The sequence below is a fragment of the Eretmochelys imbricata genome, chromosome 10 (genome assembly GCF_965152235.1).
Source record: "Eretmochelys imbricata isolate rEreImb1 chromosome 10, rEreImb1.hap1, whole genome shotgun sequence".
In the NCBI taxonomy this organism is placed as follows: Eukaryota; Metazoa; Chordata; order Testudines; family Cheloniidae; genus Eretmochelys; species Eretmochelys imbricata.
Window position 1 is genome coordinate 79552286 of NC_135581.1, and position 13117 is coordinate 79565402.

The 13117-nt window shown below is 34.7% G+C and overlaps 2 protein-coding genes across 5 annotated transcripts in view; one reads left to right on the forward strand and one right to left on the reverse strand.

Annotated features, from left to right (window-relative positions):
- ZWILCH (zwilch kinetochore protein) overlaps positions 1-5558 on the forward strand; it is a 28486-nt gene extending 22928 nt beyond the window's left edge. The window contains exons 17-20 of one of the 2 annotated variants that reach the window (XM_077828920.1): positions 39-157; positions 923-1047; positions 3481-3683; positions 4474-5558. In XM_077828920.1, coding sequence (XP_077685046.1) covers positions 39-157; positions 923-1014 — 211 coding nt within the window. In that variant the 3' untranslated portion in view covers positions 1015-1047; positions 3481-3683; positions 4474-5558. Of the gene's footprint in view, positions 1-38; positions 158-922; positions 1048-3480; positions 4196-4473 lie in introns of those variants that run through there. The other variant, XM_077828919.1, reaches the window with a different exon arrangement.
- Positions 3483-10251, reverse strand: LCTL (lactase like). Of its 3 annotated transcripts, XM_077828921.1 has the most exons (9): positions 10162-10251; positions 9961-10056; positions 8309-8363; positions 8059-8220; positions 7135-7409; positions 6570-6696; positions 5946-6145; positions 5227-5290; positions 3483-3700 (listed from the first exon to the last, which is right to left on the reverse strand). In XM_077828921.1, exons 1-9 carry the CDS (start codon positions 10249-10251, stop codon positions 3585-3587), a joined length of 1185 nt encoding a protein of 394 aa, XP_077685047.1. In that variant the 3' UTR covers positions 3483-3584. The 3 variants fall into 3 exon arrangements, with proteins under 3 accessions (XP_077685047.1, XP_077685048.1, XP_077685049.1); XM_077828922.1 differs by lacking the exons at positions 5227-5290; positions 5946-6145; XM_077828923.1 differs by lacking the exons at positions 5227-5290; positions 5946-6145; positions 9961-10056.
- Between the last annotated feature and the right edge of the window lie 2866 nt (positions 10252-13117).

Consider the following 13117-nt stretch of genomic DNA (forward strand, 5'->3'; position numbering starts at 1 on the left):
TATTAAGGTTTTTTTGTGCTATTTGATTATTCCCTCAGTGATCACGCACAAATATGGAGGGTGGAAATAAATAGTGTACCTGGTCAGAAGGAGGTTAAAACAGTATGGCAGCTTAGCACTAGTCCTCCTGTTGAACATATGACTTCGAACAACCCAGGTAAGGAACCATATAAAATATTAAAATGATACTGTAAGCTTGAATTTTTTTTAAATTAACTAGTGATGTATTGTTTTGTTTGACCCAGTGTCTCATACAGCACTTTTTAAACAGTGTGGCTTAAATATTTTTTATTTCCTTTTTATGCATAAGAATCTCTTCAGCAAGGGAGAAATTGACTATATGTAGAAAAAGTGAAACTGGCTAAATGTAAAAAGTGTTGCTGCATACACAAAGTAAACAAATGAGGTGGGGAAAAAACCTTTCTGTTATAGTATTATTAGGTATTAGTTGTAACTATATGAGGTACAAAATTTTCAGTGTGAGATGATTTTCCCTCCCCAGCCTGACAGTTACTTTTAAAATGGACTATAACATAGTTCTAAGTATAACTGTCTTTGAACTTTGGCATCCTGCTTCTCAGTCCAATAGAGAGGGTAAACGTATTGTCAACGTGAAGAGTAGGTGTCCAGATTCACCATGTTGGCTGGAGCAACGTTTTAAAAAACTCTTGAAAAACTAGGGAAGAATTCCAAGTATAGGACAGTGTAGAATTGATTTGCCTTTCTTTTGACAGTGACAAAAGAGATTAACATTTTAGTAGATCTTGGACATTTTCTTATCTTTCAAAATAATTTTGAGAGCCTATTAATTTCAGTGGAAGGTGGTGCTTATAACAGATTCTTGAAGCCATCATGTCAAACTTTCTTATGAGCTGTCATTTGTAAGAATACCATGTTAATACTTAGTTCTTTTGTACTGCAGGAGTACTTTGTGATACAACAGTTAATGGAAACACCGAAGAAAGTATGTATTTTATTACCATGGCTAACTGCAGTCAGGTGCATTTTACATAAAAGAATGCTGGTGTACAGATAGATGCTTAGAAGGTACAGTAAATCGAAAATATTGTCAGCATATTTGTTTCCCGAAGTATATCTAAATATATTTTGTGGTTGGAAGATTGATACCCTATATTTGTTAGTTATTTGTTGTGTTGAAGTTTAGAATCTACGTAGACCCATAATTGAACAGTATGTGTATAGTTTGTTGAAATACTTTGTAACATGCAGTTATTTTAAAAAATTAGTATAAGAGGTAATTGCTTTTAAAACTAATTTTGATAGTTTATAAATTATGAATATGCTACTTTTTTACATTGTTTTAATTTTATTTTTATTGCTTATTGTACAAAGTAGCTGACCAAGAGCAAACAGCATTATAAAATATTTGCTGGTGTCACATGATGTTACATCAGTAAAACCTATTTGGAGAGATGCTCTTCCAGTGCCATTTAAATTTTGTAAAAGAACTTCAGTTTTCTCTAGCCCTATATTTATATTTTGGAGTTGTTCTTCTCATCTAGCCCAAATTCAACATTCCTTTAAATGCAAATAATTGATTTTAATCGCTTGTTTTCATTTGTACTTTTGAGTTATTTTTATAAAGAACATTCATATAACTATTAAAACGTTGATTTGATTTACAGTTAAATATAGCCTTTACATTAGATTTGGTACTACTTTTTGCTAGGAGGATGCACATTTATCTAATTATATAGCATAATGTACATTTGTTCAGTAATTTGAGGCTAAAGCTTTTCTGCACAACAGAAACTGTAAGTACTGACATCTGGAAAAAAGTAACTGCCAGCATTCATTCCATTGTCAAAACTGAAAATGATATAGATCATACCATATTATTAAGTTTGACCCCAAAATGTAGTTAAAGATGTTTTCTCCCTGATTTTATATACCAAAAAACAGCCTTTATAGTTTGAAAAGGGCTCATTGAATCAGTGTATGGGATTTTTATTTATTCAGATTTATTTAAATTATTTTAATAGATTATTTAAATTTGAATTTATGACAACCTATGCTAAAGCCTAAACTGAATATAAATTAATCTGTCTTTAAAAATAAAAACATATTAAAATTTAAATTAAAGTTAAATTTTGAAATACAGTTTAAATGTGTGTGTTTTTTTAAGTAATTGATTTTTATTCACTCTTCTTGAATAGAAGCTAAGAAATCTATCCGTTTTGTGCACAGTTAACCTGACATCCACAAATGAGTTTGTGTTTTGGAATTTTGGTAAAAGTTGAACATAAAGTCTTGCTTTGAAGGAATCATTTCAGGTCAAGCAATGGCAGGTTGCTAGCCATACTCGGGAACTAGTTCAGTTCTGTATAAGCAGGTGCATCTTGAGTAAGCTGTACTCGCTTACAGCAGGACTGAATTTGGTACAGTATCTTAACTCACATGTCCAAGTCCTTGGATCACATTTTTTTGTGTCTGTAACATTCTGTAATAAAGAAAGTATTATGAGTAGGGCCCTACCAAATTCACAGTGAAAAATGTGTAATGGATCATGAAATCTGGTCTCCCCCATGAAATCTAGTCTCCCCTGTGAAATCTGTTTGTCGTGTTATTGCCACCCTTACATCTGTGCTGCTGCTGGTGGCGACACTGCCTTCAGAGCTGGGGTCCCAGCCAGCAGCTGCCACTCTCCAGCTGTCCAGCTCTGAAGGCAGCAGTTCAGAAGAAATGGTGGCAATATCATGAACCCCTACAATAGCCTTGCAAACCCCCCTATCCTCCCCAAGCCCTTTCTAGGTTGGGACCCCCATGGTTACAGCACGTGGAATTTCAGATTTAAATATTGGAAACTGTGAAATTTACAATTTTTATAATCCTATGACCATGAAATTGACCAAAATGGACCATGAATTTGGTAGGGTCCTAATGATGAGGTAGGTCTAGTGGCCTAAGCATAGGACTGGACATCAGGATTCTTTGCTTCTGGTTCTGACTCTGACCGTAAGGCTGTGAACAAGTCAGTTAGCCTATCACATTTATTCCACCCATGTGCAAAATTTGGGTTAATAATACCTAATTATTATTGTATGGGGATGAATAGTTAATGTTTATGCAATGGCATTAAGATTTTGAAGTATGATATGCTCTAAGTATTCTATGTTCATATTTCGAAATTAGCACTTCCATGGTAATTTAAAAATACAGTGATGAACAGGTTGAAAACAGAACTTGCCAACAATCTGCCTATCCTTCAAATATATATTGGCAAGCTTTGAAACAATTTAATCTCAGCCAACTGTTGTCCTAATGAAGAAAATGCAAACTTGGCAAAACATGAAGGAAGATAAAACCTGCAGTTGAATTTTGATAGCTATTAATATTGAGACATGAATTGCCTTTGTAAAATTTCTAAATTATGTCTTATGGCTGAAATTGAATAAAATGTAGAAGCAACAATATGTACACAAAAGTAAAGCTGAATTTTTTTTTTTTTTAACATTACAGTGTTACGTAAAGGCGGCATCTGTGGAAACCTTTAAAACAGTGTAAGAATAAGAATGATATTTTATTGCTTATGCAAAATGAAGATGTTATGTAAACTTGTAGTTTTAGTTGCGCTTCCGAAGGAGGAACATTAATAGAATAGCACTGATAAGTATGCAGAGTGTGAACACCGTTGGCACAACAATCTCAGTCACCATTTCCATGTGAGTAGTCAAGGGATCTGAAATTTGAGAAAAGAAACAATAATAGATAAGATCTGTTCTAATGGGATAATTTTAGTTATTTCTTCATTCTATTTTTTAAGCAGAGATGAACAGCTTTGAATCTTTTTGAACATAATTTGTTTAAAGCTAAAATAATTTTTTTTACATATTGGCATCTGCATTAAACTGGCGTGATTAGAAACAACAGAAAGAAAGAAATTGTAAAAGCTAGAATAAACATTAACATGTTTTATATATTTTGAAAATCTGCAGCAAGTTTGTTAGGTTCTCTTCATCTATATCTTTTGTGGTAAATTCTGAAACATGTCAGTGCTCAGAGGGTTACAAAAAATTGTGCTTACCATGAATTAGTCTCAGTATATTAGCAGCAGTATTCCGCTGTTCCTCTAATTTTCAAGGAAAAGGGGAAAAAAGAAAATAGTCAAAGAAAAATCCTTGGAAAGCACTCTAACCCTTTGAGGACTGCATTTTATCTCTGCGGAATTAAAATTAAATTGCTTCTTTAAACTTTTATTTGGTGATTGTATATATATATATATATATATACATATATATGTGCATCAAAATAATTTGTACTACAATCACCAAATAAAAGTTTAAAGAAGCAATTTAATTTTAATATGATGGTAGCCCTCAAAGAGTTGAATGAGAAACACACTTAAACTATACTGCCATGTTAACTCATAGGGATGGACCTGTCATATCTTAATCCTACAATATGGGCCACACACATGTACGATATTCATCCCATCTTCCTTAATGGTTTCAGGTGTCCACTCCAACAGAGCATTTCCCCCAGTTCAGGAACTGATGACCCCTTCACAAGCCCCAGCATGGGAGATGGAGCAGGAGGCAGAAGGGAGGTGTTGGAGGCAGGCCACAGTACTGTGGATATTCCAGGAAGTGCTGTGGTTTGTAGGGCAGTCTGGAGAAGCTGCCTTAATTTAGATTGAGAGCCTGTCTAATTTATGCCAGTAGCTTCTCCATTCCCCAGAGCAACAAAGCACAAAGGTGGTTTAAAGTCACCTTAGCTCTCCCTCCCACTGGGTTGCAAATTCTCATCCTTAGTTTTTAGGCTCGTCATTCAGAGGCTACACATTTGCCTTTTTTTTTTTTTCCTGTTGCATTATTTCCCTGGATTTGGTTTTTGTTTTTGTTTTTGCTTTAATGTTTGAAAAAAGCATTGAGAAATACTAATATCTGCAGAAGTAAGTTTTTAACAGCTGTGGCTCCTCAGTGTTTTTACTATAATTCTTAAGAAAAGACAATTCAGAAATATTAATAAACTGTAATACAATCCTGTTAGCTGCACTATTTTGAACTACTAGTAGTAAATTAAGAGGTACTGTTTGATTCTGAAGTTTGTCATAATTTTTAAAAAGATTTGGCTTTCTATTTTCAAGGAGAAAATATTTCAAAACCCAGTTTTTATGTACTATCAGTCACAGAAATGTTTTCCCTTTAAACCCATATCATATATATTTACTGGATGAGTAAAACAGAATAAATGTACAGTAGTTACCTGCAGCAAGGAGTTGGTTTGTGATAGAACAAGTCTCTATGGCCTTTTGGTGCCAACTTTTCACCTAATAAATTCAATATTATTTATTATTTGATGTGATACTAATGGTTTCACTAAACTATGAATATATTCAGTCTTCTTAGCGCCATTTTCTATGCCTCTGAACTTTAGTCATTTACAACTCTCTTTCCAGTACTCTTATTCTTACACTACATGTCGATTGTATGACTTTTTATGTTACTTTGTACATGTTATGATGAATACTATTGTAATAAGTTTTCATGTTGTTAATTGTTCGGTACAATACAAAATAAACTGGAAAACCCACTCAATATTTTCCATATTATTTTCCAGGGTTTTTCTTGTTTTAGATATCATGCACATGCAATGTCTGGAAAGCAATGTCTCTAAACACAGTAAATTAATAATGTGGGGATTGTGATTACAAAGTTTTATTTAAGTAGTTAATTTACTTATGTGTTCAAAAACATTGAAAGTGTTATAAAAGAACAATAAGAGTAAGATTAGATTTCATCATTCTCTTTCCTCCCTCATCCCCCTCCCACGATTTGACACAATCCTAAATTAGATGAGTAGGTATACTATAGTAGTCTAAGGTCAAATCCCACATACTTTACTCATGCGAGTTATTTTTTATCAAACTCAAAGCAGAATTTGGTCCTAAATTAGGAATAAGCAGGTTTAATGATTGAACTCACCTCTCTTGGATTTGGGAATCCATTTGCACTGATGATCATCTTGTAATAGTGAACAGATGCCTTTGGGTATCGGGGTTTATTCCCCTTTTTAAAGTCAACATGGTATAATCCAAATCTTTCAGAATAACCTTTATTCCATTCAAATTTATCCAGCAGAGACCAGACAGTGTAACCCTTTACATTAACGCCATCGTTTATGGCTGAAAATAGATTTCAGATTTGTTAACAACCAGATGAAGTTTGTGTCTTCACTAGAAACATAGTGCTAAGCAAGCCCTATTTTATACCAAAAATGAAGGAAAAATTTGGGTTAAAATTTTCAAAAGCATGTAAGTCACTTAGGTGCCTGACTCTTATTGAAAGTCAATGAGACTTAGGCTCCTAAGTCACTTAGGCACCTTTGAAACTGTTATCCTTAGTCTAGATGCACTGGAAGATTTCATAGGAGTAATTACAGTATATTATTAGGTGCAGTTTATATTTTGTAAATATGGAAATTGATAAATTTATTCCAATGTCGAAATTCTGACCTATACTGGGTTCAAAGAGTTAGAATATCAAAATGCTTAAAACCAAATTTTGGAACACATTTTATTGTGACTTTGTCCATTTTTTAAAGTTCACCTTTTAGCATCTCATTAATATACCCTTTCAGATATTCAATTCTCCATTCATCACACAACTGAGTACACTGCAGCTTTTCTGATACTCCATTCTCTGTTACGTAAATGAGAGGATTCCCATACTGTGTCTACAAAGAAAAACATTGATTGGAATAATGAAATAATGTTATACTTCATACAACTACAATTAATTTTTTAACAAAACTAAATTTCTAGAAAACTGGTTTCAATCTGTTTACTAGATTTTTTTTTATTTTATTTTTAATTTTTTTTTAACTATAGTTACGTTTAAAAGAAAAGCATAGTTAAAAATTTAAATTTTTTCTTTGGGTTAGCTGAAGTTTATTATAAACTATTTCTATGAATATAGTGCAAAGAGGCCCCAACTGAGATTGAGGCCCCATTGTGCTAGGTATGTGGCAATAAACAAGACTTCAATATGCAAATAAGAATACTGGTGGATGTGTTGGATATTTATTCGTGACACTGAGATACAGATTCATACCCTGTATTAAACAAGATTGTTAGTTAAACTTCTTTTAAAGAAGACTTAGTTTAAAATTTACCTTAATGAAGTTCAGTAACCTTCTAAATCCCCAGGGCACAGAATATAGCCATTTAGATCCTGGATCTGGCCACTTTGGATCAACCAGTTCTGCCAAATCACGATCAGTGTGGTAACTGGGCCCTTTGAGGGCAGAATAATTTTTCTGTATGATGTAACGAGTGGTAAAATGACTTAATCCCAGGAAATCAGATGTACCCTTGATGTAGCTTTTCTCTTGCACTGAGAAGGTTGGTAATCTTGATGTGCCAAGGCCTTGTTGAACACTCTTTTTATCTATTAAATCAAAATTTTTCAAAAAAAGATGGTAAATGCATCTTCTGCACATGATTGAATCTTTCTGCTTTTCTTTACACCACAAAAGCAAAACTAAACTATCCTAAATTTTAAGTGCTAATATTGTGTAGCTTTGAATGAGCACTTTCTCTCTGAACACAACAATCTTCCTCTTTCTACCTTTAAAGAAAGGATAGTAAAGGATAAAATTTATTTGATGTGGCTAAAACAGAAGAAATGTGGTCTAGATTGGGATTTTCAGAGGTGCAACAGGAATTTAGGTGTCCAACTCCCATAGTCTCCTTTGAAAATCCCAATCTTAAAGCACATCACTGGGAGTCAGGTGTTTGCCCCTAACTTGCCATGTGTCCTTGGGCTCATAACTTACCTTCTTTCTTCTGTTTCTCCATCGGTAAAAATGTGGATAATTATACTTTTTAGAGGAGCATGCTACTGTTTGTTTTTAATAAAGACGAATATTTTTGTCTTTATCTGGAATCTTTCAGAAAAAATATTTTTATTAACAATCCTCCTCCAAAACCCTATCCTTAATTTTGACTAAAATACACATTGATCAGATTATGTCACTTTCCCATCATAAAACGTTGTAACTATATTATTTATTCAAGGTGTAAATAGCATGACTTACCTACATAATTCTTCATAACTTCAGGATAGTCTCCACTGTAAATAGGATTTGCAAACCATCCCAAGTAAAATTGTACGTATCTTTCGGCAGCTTCAATGTCCTTCTGGCTAGTTAGATCAACAGGTTCACCCCAGGCACTAGTTAAAGAAATTCCAACCATACCTTAAAATAGAAAGTGACAGTTCTGCAGTTATGCATAATCTTTTAAGTCTTACTGCAGAGGCATAATTACACAATGAATGCTTATTACCTTGTTGCTTGCTACGCCATGTCTTATTATAAGAATGCCAGACCTTTGCATGAGTCTGTAATTAAAAGAACATATGTATATGCTAACCTATCGTGCAATAATCAGTACAGGAAGAATCAATGAATCTGTGACAGATATGGCAATATCCTCTACAAATCTTATTGAATTAAGTTAAACCTTTTTAATTTAAATTTCAGTACCTTCGGAGTTCATTATTTTAAAAATGCAAATATGTATGTATTATTGTGAGATTGTATGTAATGTCTCTAAGGAGGAGACATGGCTAATGTGAACCCTGGGAAGTTGTTACGAGTTTCAAATGTCTCTTTGAAACAATGTGCTGCAAAACAAAGCTCATTGGGATTCCTAGGAAATACTTGGGAGGAGGGAAAGGCAACTTTTCACTTATTGACCCAACCTTTTGAAGCTGGGCCATGAGCAGAAACCCATTGTCTACTGATCACGGTTATGTGAGGACAAGATCAGAGGCCCAGACTGGATAAAAGAGTGATTCTGAGATTCCTGGAGGTGGTTGTTCTGAACCAAGGCAGTTATGAACAGGAAAAAAAAAACCCTTAGTGGGGTTTGAAGGACCGTTCACTGGCTAGAGCTCCTCTTGAAGTTCGGGTGATCTTTGGCAACCTTATTAGCTTGTGTGTAGGTTTTTATTTTTTAAACATTTTTTTCTCTAATGCTTTTACCTTAAGGATAAATGTACTTGCTTAGAAAGAGCTGTCTGGTAACTTATACTGGTAGACAATTCTGCTATTTATAGCCTCTGAGGATTTGGAGAAGGTAAAGCACTGCTGAGGTAGTGTATTCTGCTGGGGAATTCACAGTGTAGGTAGGGAACCTGTGCAGCCTGGATACACCCCAGTCAGGAGGGAGAGAGATGCATGTCTCCACCCAAGAATGGTGAGAACAAGGGAGCCAGGAGCCTGAGAGTGGATAGATGATGGAAGGTACAGTTGCCCTGAACTGTGACAGAAGCATGGAAGGTAAACTTGTCGCACAAATGCATGTCTGGAAATTGTTACCGTAGGTTTTTCAAAAAAAAATTTCTGTTTCTCATGGAAGCTGTTCTTTTACATAAGATGTCAACCCGATCTATAGGAAAGTCCTTTGCAGCTCCCAAGATGGCCTCGTGACGGTGACATGAACATTTAATGGAGAGTTCTGTGTTCCTGCAGATCTGTTCTACTGTGTGTCTGTATTTAAATGAGAAACTTTTTTCTTTAAATGAAGTTTGTTCACTTTGGGTGAAATCCTGGCCTTGTTGAAGTTAATCTGAAAACTCCCATTGAGATTAGTGAGGCAGAATTTCACCCTTTTGTTTATAGAAGCTACCTTAAAATTCTCTCTTTGTATCTATTTGGCAGTATGTTCAATGAGACACTTAAAAAAACTGTCCTCTGAATTGTTGCAGCTGAGTGCTATGTCATGCACCCAATACTACTTAAGTATGCACTATCTCAGCACCAGTAGTTTATAATTCCGTTTAAATTAACTCTTGAATGCTTTTCGGTATGCTGTTCAGAAATTGAATCTTTGCTACAAAACCTTATTTTCCTGGGGGAAAAAAAATTAAGACCCACTTATTTCAGTCATAAAATGAGATAGCAATACAAGAAAGAACATATTTCTAGTTTTACTTTAATTATGTGATGTGCTGCTTTGTATGCCCCTATTCCACTGAGCTTCAGTCCTGGTGCATGCTCTCCTGTCTCATAGCCCTCTTCAGCAACCGCCTACAAGTACATGAGAAAAAAATTGTAACTATAAGGTCACTCCCAAAATTTGGGAACCAAATCTATGTAGCTCAAAAGACCTGTAGGAAGCCATCAGTAACTTACCCAAGGATTATTAAAAGTAATCCAGTATTTTACACGATCACCGAACTTCTCGAAACACAGATTCGCATAATCATTAAAATAACTTATCATGCTTATATTCTGCCACCCACCATACTTTTCTTGGAGCACCTGTATATGTAATAATTACAAGAATTAACAGATATGTAACTTAAAATTCAATATGCCATTATTTTTTGATAAAGGTTATATTGTATGTAACTCAATATACATAGTAGCTATGCTATGATGTGCACTTAAGGTGATTTAGTGAACTGAATAAGCAGTTTGAATGAGGCAGAATTCAGTGACTCACAGTGGGAATGCAACAGTGCTTAAGTATATAAAATGATAGCTCAGAGAAATTATTGATAACTTGAAAGCATGCTGGAGTATTTAAAATGTTTTCTTAAAATGATCCAGAGTGTGCTTATTTTTACAAACAAGTTAGCTACCAAAACCCTACATTAGACAACATAATAAATTTAAATATTCTCAGACCTGTGGAAGATCCCAGTGGTAGAGGGTCACAATGGGGATAATCTTGTTCTCCAAAAGACTATTAATTGTATCATTATAGAACTTTATCCCCTTTTCATTCACCTGTTCTTCTGGGGAAACAAATGTTGAAGAAAATTAATTGTTTTTACATCATTTAGATATTAATCATTGGAAAATGTTTTCTAAAATGATATAAGCTACATATATCTATATAGATAGATATAAATATATTACATTGGTGTATGTGTAGGCACCTGTATGCAATGGAAATGGCTGACACTGTAAGGATCCTGATAGAGAAATAGATATATGTTTCCCAGTATATGTGACAAATATATCATGTCATTGTTTATGGTATTCTCGAATGTAGCAAAGTTGTTTTGCTTATATGTGCTTTTAGGTTTATAGTTAAATGGTTATGCTTACTTTTAATACCAGTGGGCATAATACGAGGCCATGAAATAGAAAGCAGGTAATGATTAACTTTCAACTCCTTCAGTAACTGAATATCATCCTGCAAAAAGAAAATCCAATTAAAATATTACTCACTAATCCCAATAGACTTAATTCTTCAGATTATTAATCTACAAATTAAAGCAATTTTAATGAAAGACTTTGAGTTGAGGAAATGTGAAAGAAGAGAGGATTGCACAAAAACAATGTGCTCTGCCAGTTATTTTCTGTTTTCTGTGAAAAAATGACTATTTGCAGAAGCTGGTGGGGCATGAGTTTATTCAAGTACAAAGAAGTCCTAAGCCTGTGTATTTTACCTCAGTTGATTGCCATGGAAATTGTGAATGTAATGTTAAATTCCGAATTCATTGACTTTACAGTGGAATCAAGCATGGAAAGAAAATGTGTTGTGAAGGAACAAGTTTTCTTACAAAATGTGCCTAGCATCATCTTAAAATATTTTTAACTGACCCTCCCTTTAAAACTAAATAAATAAAATAGGGGAAGTTGTGGATAAGAGCAACCAAGCTTGGTTCACATACCTCTGCCCAGGTCAGAAACTATGTCCATGAGATCTAGCTGCGGGCTAAGGTGGAAATGTCTGGGAGTGTTACTTTCTATGTTTGTGTAATTGCTAAGAAGGAGTCAATGTTCAGCCCTGGAACTCTACCCATGTCCCCTCCTTTTCCACACATAACTTACTGCTCCTACATTTTTTCAAGTCCAAATAGCTATTTGCACATGCAGTGCGATTGTTGGGTATCCAACTGCTTGATTTCCATATGCACCTATATTTATGAATACAGCCTGGTGTATGTCTGCAAAATTAGACTGAAGAATTTGGTCCCAAACATATTAACTCTTTGCTAGAACAAATTCATGCTAGAACAAATTCGTGCTGAAACTCTTGAATATAAGGATTTTATACAGGGTCATCTGCAAATAAATCACCCACGCTGCTAGTCTCCCAGTTTTGTGTACAAGGTGCTGTTAATTTGGAATTTATCTACATTTTATAGCATTGTCATATTCTGAAACCCTCACATTTGATACTCGGATCTGCTAGATAGAAATTTTCAGTCTCCTCCCTGTAATACCAGTAAACTCTTCAATTCAAATCTGACATTTTATTTACATGATTCAAGAACTGTTGGGAAACTTGCATATAGTGTTCTATTTCCAACAGTAGAAAAATACCATAGTGGTTCAACATACCTGTAATAAAGGACAGAACCTGTTTCCCTGCCTGCTGGTATAGGACTATAATATAAAGATTCAAATACAAGATTGTACAGACTGACTGAATTTTGTTTCCAGGTTAGACTCTAGTACATCCTGACCACAAACAATCAAACTACTACTTTCCAAAACCCTGTTCACTAGATTTTTAACTCGAGTTATTTTCTAGCATAGTGTAAATAGTACAATAGTGTAGTTTTAGGGAGTGGTTTTAGATGTACTATTTCTACTTAGCAAGAGAGTGGAAGCATGGGTCAATGGTTAGGGCATGAGCCTGGCGCTCCAGAGACCCGTGTTCAGTTCCTGGCTCTGGCACAGACTTTCTAGGCCCCTAAAACCTGTGATGGTTTTGAAAATCCCATTTGGTGCCTAAATACCTTTAAAATTTGGCCCTTGTGCTCTCTCTGTGCACTACCCTAACTAAGAAGGTGAAAATTAACACATTAAAGATTGTGAGAGGCTCAGAGACTGTGGTAACTGGGACTATATAATTGCCTAAGATATAGAGATAAACCAGTTCCTTCTCCTTTATGACACAGGAGTTAATCCAGACCTAGTTTGGAAATATCCCAAGAATATGTGCAGTTGTGAGGAAAGAGGTCTATCTAGATGTTTACATTATTCTCATCCCTGGCATCTGAGGAATAGACTGAGATGGGATTGGCCAGCTAATTTACATGAGTTCCTCTCCCAGTAAGCAGCTTCAAGACTCCCAGAGGTAGAGCTATCTCCTTTTGTTTTTCTCTTTTTGCTGGCAGTGTCTAGA

What these genes read in the sequence shown, in the direction of transcription:
- LCTL (XM_077828921.1), bottom strand. Translation starts at nt 10,251, where the DNA reads ATGATAAGTTATTTTAATGATTATGCGAATCTGTGTTTCGAGAAGTTC. An exon ending in TATTAATGAGATGCTAAAAG is followed by an intron (nt 6,146 to 6,569) that starts GTGAACTTTAAA and finishes ATCTATTTTCAG; the next exon opens with CCATAAACGATGGCGTTAAT. An exon ending in AAACCAACTCCTTGCTGCAG is followed by an intron (nt 3,701 to 5,226) that starts GTAACTACTGTA and finishes CTCAAATTTCAG; the next exon opens with ATCCCTTGACTACTCACATG.